The 16002-nt window shown below is 37.5% G+C and overlaps 1 protein-coding gene across 3 annotated transcripts in view; it reads right to left on the bottom strand.

Annotated features, from left to right (window-relative positions):
- NOL10 (nucleolar protein 10) overlaps window positions 1-16002 on the bottom strand; it is a 189112-nt gene that overhangs the window by 12241 nt on the left and 160869 nt on the right. For all 3 annotated transcript variants that reach the window (XM_006869461.1, XM_006869463.1, XM_006869462.1), the window contains 3 exons: window positions 15456-15629; window positions 15011-15258; window positions 1981-2083 (listed from right to left, as the gene is read on the bottom strand). In XM_006869461.1, the coding sequence (XP_006869523.1) occupies window positions 1981-2083; window positions 15011-15258; window positions 15456-15629 (525 nt within the window). The remainder of the gene's footprint in view (window positions 1-1980; window positions 2084-15010; window positions 15259-15455; window positions 15630-16002) is intronic.

Genomic DNA, 16002 nt, shown 5'->3' with positions numbered 1-16002 from the left:
AAACAGAAGGGAAGAACATGCTCAGCATTTCTCAAGTTGAAAGAACTGAAGAAAAAAATTTAAGCTTTGGGATGTAGTACTGAAGGATCATAAGGGCAAAATATTGAATGATGCAGAAAGTATCAAAAAGAAATGGTTGATGATTAGCCATTTCAAGAGGTAGCATATGATCAAGAACCAATGGTAGTAAAGACGAAGTCCAAGCTGTACTGAAGGCGTTGGTGAAAAACAAAGCTCCAGGAACTGACAGAATACAAACTGAAATCTTTCAACAAACTGATGAAGCACTGGAGGTGTTTATTCACCTATACCAAGAAATTTGCAGAGAGCTACTTGGCCAATTGACTGGAAAATATCCATATTTGTGCCCTTTACAAAGACAGGTAACCCACAAAATGTGGAAATTACAGAAAAATATCATTAATAACACATGCAAGTAAATTTTTGCTGAACAAAATTCAAAATCAGTCGCAACAGTACATGAACAGGGAATTGCCAAAAATTCAAGCTGGATTCAGAAAAGGATGTAGAACAAGGGATTATCATTGCTGATGTTAGCTGGATCGTGGCTGAAAGCAGAGAATACCAGAAAGATGTTTATCTGTGCTTTATTGATTATGCAAAGGCTTCTGACCTTGAGGATCTTGACAAACTGTGAATAACATTAACAGTCATTACAACAAGAAGATAGAAATGGTTTAAAAGCAGGAAAGGTGTGCATCAGGTTGTATCCTTTCAACATACTTATTCATCAATCTGTATGCTAAGCAACTAATCCAAGAAGCTGGATTATATGAAATAGAGCAAGGCATCAGGATTGGAGGAAGACTTATCTGCAATATGTAGGTAATACAACCTTACTTGCTGGAAGCGAAGAGAACTTTAACCTTACCGACGAAGATCCATCCTTTGGTATGGATTGCACATCATGTAAATAAACCAAAAATCCCCACAAATAGACCAATAAAGGACATCCTGATAGATGGAGGAAAAGATAGAAAGTGTCTAAGACTTAATTTTGCTTGGATCCACAACCAACACTCATGGAAGCAGCAGTCAAGAAATTAAAAGACGTATTTTGTTAGGCAAATCTGCTGCAAAAGACCTCTTTCAAGCGTTGAAGAACAAAGATGTTAGTTTGAGGACTAAGGTGCACCAGACCCAAGCCATACTACTTTCAATAGCCTCATATTAATGTGAAAGTTGTATAATGAATAAGGAAGATTATAGAAGAATCAATGCATTTTAATTATGGCCTTGGTGAAGAATATTAAAAGTACCATGGACTGCCAATCAAAACAAATCTGTCTTGGAAGAAGTGCAGTCAGAATGCTCCTTTGAAGCCAGGATGGCAAAACTTTGTTTCTCATACTTTGGACATGTTATGAGAAAGGACCAGGCCCTAGAAAAGGACAATATGTTTGGTAAAATGGAGGGTCAGCAAAAATGAAGAAGACCATCAACAAGATGGATTTAGACAAATATAATAATAATTGTGAGGATGGCACAGATAGGTCAGTGTTTCCTTCTGTTGTGCACAGGGTTGCTACGAGTCAGAACTGACTCGATGGCACTTAAACAACAGGATTGGGAGGAGCTTATTTTTGAGGACATGCAAATGTTCTGGAATTCAACATGGTGATGACTATACAACTCTGTGACTATATTAAAAACCACTTACTTGTATACATTAACAGTGTCCCAGACACTAAGGTTCATCACCAACTCAAGGAACAGTGCCAACTCTTAGGTCACTAATGGCATGCTGAATTTTTTTAGTAATACTCCTGGCACTGCTTCTGTCAGGCAATGTACTCTCAACCCAAGAGGTGCTTTGCTTGCATGAAAAATGTGGGACTAGGGAACCTTACTTTGTAGGGGTAAAATTTGGGAGGTCAGACATATAAATCATGTTTGGAAGCTGGCTTTTCTCTTGCAAATTAATAGCATTTTTTAAAAAACCAACAATAATATACTTACCCTTTTTAACGTGAATGTCAATTGTTTGCTGCCAACAGTGGTATCCGATACATTCAATGTCCCATTTCTTGCTTCAAGTTTCAAACGATCTTCAAGGGTTTTGCTATAGAAAGTTTAATAGAATGATACATATAATTAGCATAATGTTTTGATACACCATATGAGATAAATTTTAATTAAGTTCATATGAAGACGAAAAATCTTTTACATACATGATAAATAAAAAAATTTCTTTCATTTAACATAATCAATGGAAATAGGGCACTCAGGAAATCATATTCATACTCAATAAGTATATGATAACAAAAACAGTGACTGGCAAAAACAGTCACTAATATTTTATGTGACAAAGATGTCAATGGGTGCTACTTATCTTGATAAATCACACTTCTGAAGCCTGTAATTCACTATGATGGTCAGTGGCCACTTATGCTTCTAAAGCATTATATATTGAAGCCATGCCCAAGTTAAGTGTGTTGTTGTTGTTGTTAAGTTTCGTCAAGTCTGTTCCAACTCACAGTGACCCTGTATAGGGTTTCCAAAGAGTGGCTGGTGGGTTTGAACCGACGACCTTGTAGATCAAACTAACTTTGTGGTCTAGCACATTATCCTGCAGTGCCACACCAGGAGCATTTTAACCACTTCTGTACATTCTAAGGAGCCCTGGTGGCACAATGGTTAAACACTAAGGTTGGCAGTTTGACCCTACCCAGCAGTTTGGTGGGAGAAAAGACCTGGTGATCTGCTCTTGCAAAGACTGTTGTTGTTGTTAAGTGCCATCGAGTCGGTTCTGACCCACAGTGACCCTGTACAGGGTTTCCGAGGCTATAAATCTTTACTGGAGCAGAAAGCCTCACCTTTCTCCCGCAGAACAGCTGGTAGTTCGAACTGCTGACTTTGCAGTTCGCAGCCTGATCTGTAACCACTACGCTACCAGAGCAAAGATTACAGCCTAAAGAAAACTCTATGGGTCAGGTCTACTCTGTCACATTGGGTACCTATGAGTCAGCTGACCATGAGTCAACGGTACCCAACAACCACCATGAACACTCACCTTCTTACAAAGGAATCAACACAAATTGAGTTCTCTAGGTCAAACTACAGAGAACTATGATAGCTTATTTTCCTTTCACTCAGTCTTAACTCATCAGACTAAAAGTCATCTGAACAACCTGAAAAATGAACAGGACTGATTTCACTAAGAGAAAACAAGATCAATTATATTGAGAAAATTCTCCCTGATTCAGTCCTATTCACTGCTATTTATCCACATAGTTCGATTTCTTTTTGAATTGCTTTCTGACAAATAATTAACACATCCTCTCCTTTTCAATAAAGATGGTAAATCTGAACTCTGTACTAGTTATGCAATGTTTTGTTTTAGTTAAGTGCTGTTGAATTGGTTCTGACTCATAGCAATCCTATATAGAATTTCCAAGGAGCAGGGGGAGATTTGAACCACTGACCTTGTGGTTAGCAGTCAAGTGCTTTTCCTACAGCACCACACCAGGACTCTAGTTATGTAGTTAAATAATATTAGCTATATAATACTTTACAAAATGTTGTTATAATAGTATTTTATCATAAAATCAAGACAATGGTCTTTTTTGTTGTTGTTGAATTGGCTTTGAGTAAAAAAAAAAAAATGAATTAAGCCTACAGGCATGTACTGTCAATAAGTTTTAGCAGTTTGCTTTAACCCTTCTAAAATGGCTAAAGCAACGCATTCCTGTTACCATGATGAAACTGGGAGAAAGAAGAGGGAAGAAAAAGAGAAAGAAAATGGTTCTCTCTTGTCTTTTATCATCTCCTCAAAACTCAGTAAATATACTTTCCTCTCATGCTCTCCTTGTACCAACCCAAACTGAATATACCTTTTAACAGTTGATACTAAAAATCTTGAGTGAATAAAAGGATAAAGGCTGAATTTTGTGAAAGAGTCTTCTATTCCCTAATATACGATCTTTGTAAATAATTATGGGCATAACATAGCTCTGAAAGGATCCAGAGGACAAAGTGATGCTCCTTTGAAATTCTCAAATTAATGTTTGATGCTCACACCATGAGAGATTTATCTCTAGTTTATAACTACCAGTAATGTATTAAACATACCTTCTTTATATAATTTGAGGCATAAAGTGGTTAGCATAAAAGTGGTACTCTTTTCTAAGCAATAATGTTATTAAGAAGCACTTTTAAAGTACTTTTCATCTTCAAAGTTCTTTACAGACTAACTAATTAATCCTTTCAACATCCCTGAGACAGAAGTATTTATCCTTTACAGATGGCAAAAAGGGAGGTAAGATATTAAATCATTTGCCCCCAGGCTACAAGAAAGGATTCAAACCTAAGACCAGGATTCCATTTTAAGAACTTCTGGTTTCTCAACATATGTCAGACAATAACTGATTTATAAACTTTTCCAATAAGTATTTTAAATAGCAAGTTTCCACATGAACAAGTGAATGAAATGAAAACTCAGGTTTGTTTGTTTTTTAAGAAAACAACAATTCAAAAGTTAAATGTAAAGTGACTCTAGTATGTATATGAATTATGACAGCATAAGCAAAATCCTCAACCTGTTCATTTTTGTTCTTTGATTTCATAAACTCGGAGGTTCCAAAGTTAACAGGAACGCTGAATCAGTATGGTGCCACAGAGACAAGGTGGTACCCGGCAAACACTAATTTGGAAAGAAAAAGACTTTTCAAGTAAATTGTGGGAAATTACTACTCTTTTAAGAATGCCCTTATTTCCTCCATGATAGGGTATATAAATTCTGGTTTTCTCTCAATGTACTTTTGACGTGCACTTGTAAAAACTTGTTCTGTCTAGGCTACTTGGAAAGACAAGCTGGGTTTAAGAATGAGCCATGGCACGAGATCAGACACAGGCAGGGACTGTGTGTGCAGATTTCTACATTAAAGCAAGTTCCACTTCCCTCCCTTTGAAAGTCAGTTTACTCAACGTGGCTGCTAACCAGCAATTCCAAAGCCTGCTGCTTGAGTGTGATTTTGGTCAGAGATGACTTTAAAAGTAGACAGACACAGCTGTGGTAACACCTGAAAAGTTTCTATTGCAATGGAACACAAAACACAGAGAGTCAAGTCGCATGTTGTTCCTAGTATTTCATATCTATATATAACTGTTCAACTGTGGCAGCCCCGTGCCTACACTCCCCTCTTTCCCTGTTCCCCCCTAACACACCTAAACTCTTTCTTTTCTCTTCTCCAGCTATGTGTCAGGTCTGTGGCCATGTACCTTTGGATACTTTGTAACTGATGAGAAAGTTAAGAATTTTAGGAGTCCCAGGGTTGTGCAAATGGTTAACAAGCTTGGATGCTAACTGAAAGGTTGGAGGTTGGAGTTTACCCAGATGTAATTGGGGCAAACAGAACCAAAAAATCTTCGAAAGTTTGGAGTGACTGTTAAGTAGATAGATATGGACTTAAAAGTTAAAAGAGTGAAATTAGTACAAGGAGGATAAGGCTATTAGGGGAAGAACTGAAATTATTAGCAGGGCTATCTTAAAAATAAAAATATATGGTCATAAACTACAAGGGAAAAATCAAATTAGATATTTATTATATGCCCCAAGGAAACTGAAAAATATACTTCTTTGAGGATTTAAAACACACACACACATACATATTAAAATTTTAATTAAAAAATAATGCTCCTCAACTGAAAGGTTTTTCATTGCTTTGTGGAAAGAGAGGTAGAAGAATGGAAGATGATACACAGAAAGACACATGCTTTAATACAGTATTTAGGAGAGTTAGACACTAAATTAAAATAAGAGTCACCTTTCCATGGTCAACACTGAAAGGAAAAAGAAGAGGAAGGAGAAATGGAATCCACAGACATGTACTTTGTTCTAAATAACTAATTCTGACTGACATTTACTTAGACTGTAAGGGGTATTCAAAATCCCATTTGGCGCTTTTACTTTGCATATGCTGTTTCAAAGCCCCTCTTTCAGGAGAGGTAAATTCAAGTAATCACAAAATCTAATGCCTCATCAGCTTAGGTAAAATTTTAAAAGACTCCTAATATCCACTGTTGCTGTAAATGTGAGGCAAATATGGCCAGAGAATAAATAAACTGTTAGTCTTTTTTGGAGGGCAACTGGCAGTGTCTGTCAAGCAAATTCGATTACTAGGAATGTATTCTTAAAAAACAACACTGTGAGCATAGCTGTAACTGTGAAAAAGGTAAGAAAGAAACAAGAAACAACTTAAACACCCAAATTAAGGGGTATTTATATAAACAGCACATGTATCCATAAAGTAATTTGCTCCCATAAAGATTACTGCCTAGAACATTCTATGGCACAGTTCTACTCTATGCTATAGCATTACAATGAGTTGGAATTGACTTGAAGGCACCAAAAAGCAAGGGAGACTCACAGGAACGCACAAAAAAAGCTCCAAGATATATTGGCCCTGGTGTGGTGCTTCAGGAAAAGCACTGGACTTGTAATCACAAGGTAGGTGTTCAAACCCACCAGCCGCTCTCAGAAACCCTACACAAGGTTGTTATGAGTCAGAAAAGACTCGATGGCACTTAACAGTGTTCAATGAAAAGAGCAAGTAAAACAACAATGCCGTTAGTACGACATTATTTGTGTTCAAGAAAAGAGAAAACTATATACATGTTTACATATGTGTATAAGAGAGAGTACATATGAGTGATCGAATTTTTTAAAAAAATTCACAGGATGACATACAAAATTACCCCAGAGGGTTTGTGGGGGGATAAAAGACTTTCACATTTGATATTTTTAAGTATTATAATGATAATATACTTATACATACGTGGGTACATATTGCTTGAGAATATATATTTTAAATTCTAAACATTCTAAAAAAGTATGTTGTTACAGTACCATGTAGTTGGTTCTGACTCCAAGTGACCCTGTATAGGGTTTCTGAGGAGTGAGTGGCTGGTGAGTTTGAACCACTGACTTCAGTGCTTATCCTATGGCGCCACACCAGGATTAAATTGCTGTCAAAACTAGATTTTAAAAATGCTTGTAATAAAACATTAAGATTGATTTCCTTCAGCTTTTATCAACTATCAGCAAGGAAAATTAGCTAGGCAGTAAAGTTTGCTGTCATTAATTCACAACCTTGGTAATTTGATTGTTGTTGTTAAGTACCGTGGAGTCAGTTCCAACTCACAGTGACCCTGCACTGGGTTTCCGAGGCTGTAAACCTTCATGTGAGCAGAAAGCCTCATCTTTCTCCCATGGAATGGCGGGTAGTTTTGAACTGCCAACCTCGAGGTTTGGTAGATGTGGTAAAAAAAAAAAAAAGAAAAAAAAATCTCAGGAGAACTACTAATGACCTGGTGAGGAAGACAAGCTCTTCTAAGGCAGGGACTGGCTTAAAATGTCTGAATTTCCAGGGCCTACAAGTTGGGCTGCTAACCTCAAGGTCTGTAGTTCGAAGCTACCAGCTGTTTTGCAGGAGAAAGATGAAACCTCATTTGCTCCCCTATAGATTTACAGATTCAGAGACCCTATAGAGGGCTGTGAACTCACTCCATGGCATACAACTACCACCATCATGAAGTCCTGGTGGGGTGCTGTGGCTTAAGTGCTCGACTGTAAGGTTGGTGGTTCAAGCTCACCAACCGCTCCTCAGAAAACCTATACAGGGCCGCTATGGGTCGGAACTGACTCAACGGCACTTAGCAACAACAACAACAATCACGAAGTAAAGAAGCCCTGGTAGAATAGTAGGTTATGAGTTTTCAGCAGTTCAAATCTGTAAGCTGCTTCACGGGACAAAGATGAGGCTTTCTGCTCCTGTAAAGATTTACAGCCTTGAAATCTTATACAAGGTTGCCAGGAATCAAAATCAGCTTCATGGCATACAACCACAACCACCATCATGAGCAGGCGGGCAGTTTTAAGAATGTTTTCATCAACTGAACTGAAAGGACCACCCAACAGTTAACATTTATTAACCAAACAGTGAAGATACCCTCATCTACTAAGTTTGTAAGGTCTTCATTCTCTTCCTCTACTGCTTACCAACAAAGAGCATCACGAACAGTCAGCGGTTCAAACCCATCAGCTGCTCCTAGGAAATCCTGTGCGCTGAAGCAGTGTTTACTTTATGGCTTACAATCCACAGCTGCTTCAAATAACAGAAAAGGCAGCCATGCCCAGATTCCTAATTAAGGCCATGAAGCATTAACTTCTAAATCTTTCTACCTGTTGTTTTGTTGTTAAGTGCCAAAGAGTCGGTTCAGGCTCACAGTAAGCCAGTAAAGAAAGGGTTTCCGAAAAACAACTGGTGAGTTTGAACCTCCGACCTTGTGATTCTAATCGATCTTGCAGTCCAGCGCATTATCCCACAGTGCCACGCCAAGACTCCATTTTCTACCTATAAAAGTAACTATTTCCACTCATTCTAGCATCTTTCCACTGAATCTGAAGATATATCCCTTGTCCTTTCTGAGGCTATCCCTTAACTTTTGCTCCTGAACATATTTACTTCTGATTCCTTCCCAGATTTTGCTGCCAATTTACTTCCTTTTTCTATATTTTTTACTGTACCTATTTCCATAGTTTCCTCCTCTTTGTCTGCTAACCAATGACATCTCGCAAGATCAAAACACCTTTTCCCATCAAAATACTGTCTTTGACTCATTCCTCTCACTCTTTCCTTGGAAGAAAAATTTACACTAATTACTCATAGTGTTTTATAATTTTCATTCATTTATCAATTCACTAGCATCAGATAACTTCTTGAGAATCTAGTCCCAATAAGGCTATCTTCCTAATGGCGCTTTTCAACCTTCAATCCCTGGGCTTTTCTGCTCCAGTTGACATTTGTAACCATTCCCTTCTCTCTAAAACTCTATCCAGGCTTTGTTTTTTCAAACCATTGCTCCTCCTTCCTTTTTGATAAACTTCTTAGGATGTTCACTACTCATCTATTCCTTTGCCTGTCCTCTAAATCAGAATTTCTAGCCCTAGGGGGATCATGACATTTGTGATCTCTCTCAAGTTATACATATTACTTTGCATGCATTTGTCTTTTTCTAGAGAAAGCCTTATGGTCTTTAATAACAAAAATAATGGGTTGTTCTCTCAAGGTTTCGTCCTTAGCCCTCATTTTACTCTACCCATTTAAGGAAAAACATTTTCATTTCATAGTATCAATTAAAACAATAAAGGCAAATCTCTGTCAAACTAATTTATCACTGGCTTTACTTTCTCAGAGTATCAGGGCCACATTTCTATTGTCGTTGTTAAATGCTGTTGAGTCAGTTCCCACTCATAGTGACCCTGTATAGGGATTCCAAGGAGCAGCTATAGGTTTGAACCACTGATCTTAAGGTTAGCATTACAGTGCTTATTCTACAGTGCCACACCAATACTCTATTTAGTCAACTGAAAATTAACTACCAAGAAGTTACTGGAGCACTGAAGACTTAACATGCTGAAAACCCAGCTCATTACTTTTAGCTTTAAATCTGGCATTCATTTGGTATTCATTATCTTGGAGACAGCAATACTAGGAATTTCAACATCATCCGTGACTATTCCTTTTTCTTTGATATTAAATGATTAACCCAGCAATGCTGTAGTTTCTGTCCAGTTTTCTTTCTTATTCTTAGATGTTGTTGTTAAATGCCATTGAGGCAGTTCTGACTCATAGTGACCCTGAATAGGGTTTCCAAGAAGTGGCTGGTGAATTTGAACCAATGACCTTGTACTTCAAGCTGACTTTGTGGTCCAGCGCCACAGTCCTGTGAATAATTTGGTTTTAAATCTGTTTGTGGTTACGAATCGGGCGTGAACCTTAAGGTCAGCAGTTTGAAACTACCAGCTGTTCCGCAGGAGAAAGATAAGGCTTTCTGCTCCAGTAAAGATTTATAGCCTCGGAAACCCTGTACAGGGTCGCTATGAGTGGGAACCGACTCCATGGCACATAGCCACCAACCATCACCACCACTCTATAGATCAGGCTTTCATTATTTTTGACTGAGACTACCATAACAGTTTAATTGATTGTTGGGTGTCCAGTTTCTCCCTACATTCTCTCTAAAACTGATACTTTTGTTAATAGATTTCTGGAAAATTAGTACTTTTACACCTATGTTTTTCTGTAACAAGCATGTACTGCTTTAATTTAAAAGTATTTATTTTATAAGGCACCCTGGTTGTGCTGTGGGTTAGGTGCTGGACTGCTTGCTAACTGAAATGTCAGCAGTCCAACCCACCAGTTGCTCTGCAGGGGAAAGATGAGGCTATCTGCTGCTCCCTTGAAGATTTAGTCTTGAAATCCTATATAGTATGGCTGTAAGTTGGAAAAGACACCATAGCAGTGGATTTGATTTTGTTTTTCTCTGACAGGGTTTTGCCCTTCACAGAGTCTGATTTTGCAAGGTTTACTATAGATAGTTTTAAAGGTGGACAAGTCCAATGAACAATTAAACATAATATACTCAATCCTGATGCTGCCTTTTATTGATTGTCTTGTGGTAACTAACAGAATAAACACTAGGAGTTACGTTAGGTCTTTGAAGGATAATGGTTATATGCTTCATTAAATATTATTAAATGAAAATACTGCAAGTTCGGGATTTGCCAAAATAATCCAGTCAGGACTGGAATTCAATAAGGTTTTGTGCCAAAATGCTAGCGCACTTCGGGTGCCGTTCATACCAAAGATATGTTACTTTAAGCAACAGGATTTTTCTTTTAAACTCATATATGTATTATCACAAAATTCCTCTGCGTAAAAAGAATGTTTAGCTAAACTTTAACTTAGCTTTTGTTTTATTCATGAAACATGATGTTTTAATCCCTTTTGATTTTTACATTAATCCTACTTCAACCCTACAAAAAAATGGCACCAACCATACCTCCCACAACACTCTCTGCTTCTCTGTTAGGTCCAATAATCCTTTGCATTGGCCACACAAAACTCCAACACCATATATAGGGGGGTTAACAGTTTACAATTCAAGGCTAGAAATGTTCAGGGCACAGTTCAGGACAACCTCTCCTCAGCTGAGCTCACAGACAGGCCTCTCTCTGTCCTGGCAGTGTTACAAAGTTCTTTTAGAGCTGCTGATAAATGCCCACAGGATACACCACTCCACCATAAACCTCAGCCTGAGGCACTCAGCTCTAGCTCCAGGGCTCAGCAAACCTCGCTCTCCCACTTAAATGCCTGGTGGCACCCCACTCAACAATCAAACCTCCTGCTCAAAGTCACTCAACTTTCATGGCTCTCTGTTGTGCTCTGGTTCTTGGTTCTGTTGCTGTTGCTCCTCTCATACTCCTCTGGTATCAGTTTTCTGTTCCTGGTTCATGGAGGTTCAATGCACAGAGATCCTGGGGTCCAAAGGACACGTTCCACTTCAAGTTCTTCTTCGATGGTAGCGAGATGCCCTCTCTGCTTCTGAGACAGCTAATTTTATAGCCATACTAGAGTTTCAGATTTGTACAATTACAATGAACTCTGCTAGCTTCAACATCTGAATCATGCTATCAGTACCCTCTCCCACTTTTTCTTACCCAGACCCAGCAGGGCAGAAAGGTTGTCTGATGGGAGTTCCAGACAATGGTTCACAGAGCAAGTAAAGTGGAGTGACACTGGGCAGCAGGCTTGCTTGTGAGCGTGGTGTCTTGAGTTCTGTGTGGTTACTGCAATGAACCATCAAACCCAGCCAACTAGAGAAGGCTGTGCGAACACGGCTGGTACCATTATTCTTACAAAACCAAAAGCAGAAGTAAGTGAGACTAGTGATGAGTCCCACCTCCTGTTACCATGGTTACACCAAAACTCACTTTTCTCTCAGATTTTCCTGATCAATGAGCTATGAGACAATTGAGTTTTCCTGTTTTTTTATCTCAGCAAACCCTGAAGGGGTTACTTCCTGAGTTACCTATTGTGTAGCCAGGTCATAGAAGATTTATACTTTCAACAAGTGTTTAGGAAGTACTTACTCTGTTCTAGGTTCTGGTCTAGGAGCTAGGGATGAAAGAATAAATAAAACAAGAAAAAACCAGCAGATAATCTAACAAACAAATTTATTTTCTAAAATTAGAAAGCTAGAAGAAGCAAGAAGATTTCCATCCCTCTGCTTCTGAATAGGACTCCAAATAAAACATTTTTGCATTGTAGCTTCATAAAAAGTGAGGCTGCATACACTGTTGGTGCAATTGTAAAATGGAGCACCAAGAAACTGGAAAACTGGCAGCTACAAAGATGAGTCAAAAATTATCTGCACTCCACTTTTATTAAAACGTCTGCCCATGTCCACGGCTGATGACAACATTGAGCGTACACGTGAAATGATTCTATTGAATAGATGAGTCACAGTGGATTATGTGGCAAATCATTTGCAAACCAGCCATAGCCCTGTCTATGGAAAAATCCATGACAAACTTGGGTTTCAAAAAGTTTGTGCGAGATGGGTACCAAAACAACTCATGGAAGAGCATAAACAGAAGCGTTAGGACATCTGCAAACAAAATTTAGACTGATACTGGAAGGAGGGTAAAAGTGTCTTTTAAAAAAAAAAAATCGTTACTGATGACAAGACATGGATCCATCACTACGAGTCTGAAAGTAAACGACAGAGTATGGAATAGAAATATCCTCAATCGCCAACCAAGAAAGTTAAAAAGTCAACCATCAGCTGGAAAATTGATGCTTACAGTTTTCTGGGATTCTAAAGAATCAGTATTGGAACACTGTCAGGAAAAAGGCTCAGCAATTAATCAACAGGGCTCATTATAGTAAGATGCTCACTGAAGAACTGAAGTCTAAACTTGGGACTAAACGCAGAGGACAGCTATTCAAAGGCCTTGTGTTCTTACATGACAATGGATATCCACACACCTCTGTCCACACTGTTGACACTCTGCAAAAACTTTGTTTGAGGTGCTAAAGCATCCTCCCTATAGCCCTGACCTTGCTCCATAATACTATCACCTGTTTGGTTCCATGAAAGCAGCCCTTCAAGAATGAAGATTCCCCTCTGATGAAGTAGTGAAGACAGCAGTGCATGGGTGGCTCGAAGCTCAGCCTAAAACACTTTTAGTAATAGAACATGAAAGTTTGTTGACAGATGGACAACAAGGAGATTGTATAGAAAAATGATGCATTTGTCTTTTCTAAGAGTTGATTAAAATAAATTCTATAGCCTGAATGAGGATAATTTTTGACTCACCCTCATACTTAAAAAGTTAAACATAATTGCCATATAACACAACAATTCCACTCCTAGGTATATACTCAAAAGAAATAAAACCATATGTCCACCAAAAAATGTATTTATGAATGTTCATAGCAGCATTATGAATAATTAACCAAAAAGTAGAAACAACCAAAATGCCATTAACTGATGAATGGGCAAATAAGATGTGGCATATTCATAAAATGGAGTATTATTTGGCAATAAAGATGAAATACGCAAAACATACTGCAACAAGGATAAACCTTAACAAGGTCAAGTGAAAGAAGTCAGCTGCAAAAGATCCATTTATATGTAATGTCTAGAATCTGTATAGAGATATGGAACGTAGATTAGTGGTTGTGCATGTCTGGGAGATGTGTTAAATGAGGAACTTTTTAGAGTGAGGAAAATGACTGATTGTTGTAATGGCTGCAGAACTATGTGAATATACTAAAACCCACTAATCTGTACACTTTAAGTTGATAAACTATATGCAATGTGAATTACATCTCAATAAATCTGTTATAAAAAATGAGGTTGGTAGGTAAAGAAAAGAACTTCAAAAGATACCAACAACATTATTAGCTTCTTAAGTCATCAACATATATTTTTTAATAGAAAACAAAATTTTGAAATGACTCTGGATTCTAAATTGAAAGAGCCACTCACCATTTAGTACTCTAGATATCTGCTAGAAAGTGATGGAACAAAGAAATACAAGGAAACTCCAGAAAAAAATGTAGGAAAATGGAAAAGATAATGGAACAATTCCATTAACTTTCTGTAACCTCCTCAGATGTACAACCTAGCAACATTCTGTCACTTTCTTACCCCTTTCATTTCTAAGTGGGCCTTTCTTGCATTGGCTTCAGGAGAAAGACTTGGTAGTCAACTTCAGAAAATTAGTCACTGAAAGTCCTATAAAGCACAGATCTATTCTCACACATGAGTTTGAACTGACTAGATGGTAACCAGTTTCAGTCTTCATATCTTTTCTACTCTGCCCAGGCCCTTCTTTCTTCAACTTTTGTCTGCTCTCCTCAGCTACCAGATCTTCAGGGTCTTCTTTCAAGACTTCTATATCTTGTAATAATCTATCATATTTCAAATCTTTTATCTTAAAACTTTGCCTAGAAATTCTCAAAGCAGAGATTTACATAATTTATACTTTATACACAACTGGACTTGAGTACCTAAACACATGACAATGAGAACTATTTAAATAATAGTTAAAAATTGTAATATCTTTTTGATATTACAATTTTCCTATAAAGAGCTTTAAATTTCTGGCACATTTTCTAAATAAACGTTACAGTAGTCAGGTAAACTGAGATCCTAATTTTTAAAAATAACTTTTGTTAAGACGCAAAGAATTTGTTACCTTTTAATTAACACTGTCCAAAAGTTTTCAAATTGCTGATCTGTGGGACATAGTTATCAGATAAGTATCTTACCTTGGTTAGGAAACCCAATGGGGAGATACGAGGACAACAAAAAAGAGTGGTTTTGGAGTTGAAACATGTTCTAATATATAATTACCAAAATGTTATCATACGTAAACGATTCCTCAAAAAAGTGTGTTTTTAAAAAAAATTCTAACTAACAGTGTGTTTTAATAAAAACACTGCCTCCTCTGGCCTTGCTCTGAAACTAACTTCCCTTATGGTAACTCTTTGCACTACTGCCCTTCATTATTCCCTTCACCCAGCCTCTACCGCTCAAAGAAGTTAAAAATGTCATCCTGAGGGTAATATGCCAACTAGACAAAGCAAGGGCTCTGAGAACATGTCATCTATTCACTGAAAGTAGTGTTACTTACTTCATCAGTTTCTGTTTTGTAGCAGAATCTTTGAAGCTTCTGAATTCTTCTCCTGCTTTGATCTCATAAAACTGGGGCTTCAGAACTGTCTGCTGGTCCTCCTTGACTTGTTCCTGTCGCTTCCTTTTTTCCTCTTGGTGGAGAAGTCTGCGCTGCTTCCTGACCTCTTCAACCCAGTCCTTTTCATCATCTGAACTCTCAGAACTTTCTGCATCACTTGGTTTTCCTTCTGGTTCTTCCTCATCTTCCTGAAAATAAAAATAGTAAGAAGCAGCCCCTTTTCCTCAAACAGATTATTTTAAATAGCATCAGCCAACTACAAAACATGATGCTTGTGATTAAATAAGATATGCTTACAAGCTAAATGTCAAATTATATCACAAGTATATCCAAAGATACTTCTAAAATACACAGAAATAGTACAGAATGATAGGGAGTATATTACCTGTTCATGGCGTTCTTGTTGCTCTAACAGTCTTAGTTTCTTCTTCCGTTTTTCACTAATCTTTGAAACAAGTGGATTCAAAAGCCTAAATTCTTCACTCTCTTCGTCTACTTGGAAATCGGGGTTCTCAAACATAACTTTAAATCGGTCATCAGTGAGAATATTAGGAAGGTTCTATGAGAAAAAGAAGGAAAAAAGCATAAAAATTTAACATTTGAATTAAATCTGAATACAAAACATTTACTCTCTTATAGATTGTTAAGTTGCGTAAGAAATACATTATGAAATTTCTTGAGAACTAGTTTCTAGACGATTCTATTAGCTCCTGGGATTATCTCCCATGAAAAAAAAAATTCCATTAATGTAGTAAGCAGATGAGCTCTGTTACTTTGCCATTATATATAATGAACTAAGAACAAGCCTCTGGATTTGTTTTTTTTTTTTTTTTTTCTAACTTGATCCTTAACACATTAAAAAGAATCTAGGAGAACAAACAAGATGGCAGATCGGGTGGACGTATAGCAGAGAGTTCCGCCAACAACAACAC

This window comes from Chrysochloris asiatica, unplaced genomic scaffold, assembly GCF_000296735.1.
Source record: "Chrysochloris asiatica unplaced genomic scaffold, ChrAsi1.0 scaffold00131, whole genome shotgun sequence".
Lineage (NCBI taxonomy): Eukaryota > Metazoa > Chordata > Mammalia > Afrosoricida > Chrysochloridae > Chrysochloris > Chrysochloris asiatica.
Note: the sequence above shows the minus strand (reverse complement) of the source record. Positions and strands in the feature narration are given on the sequence as shown.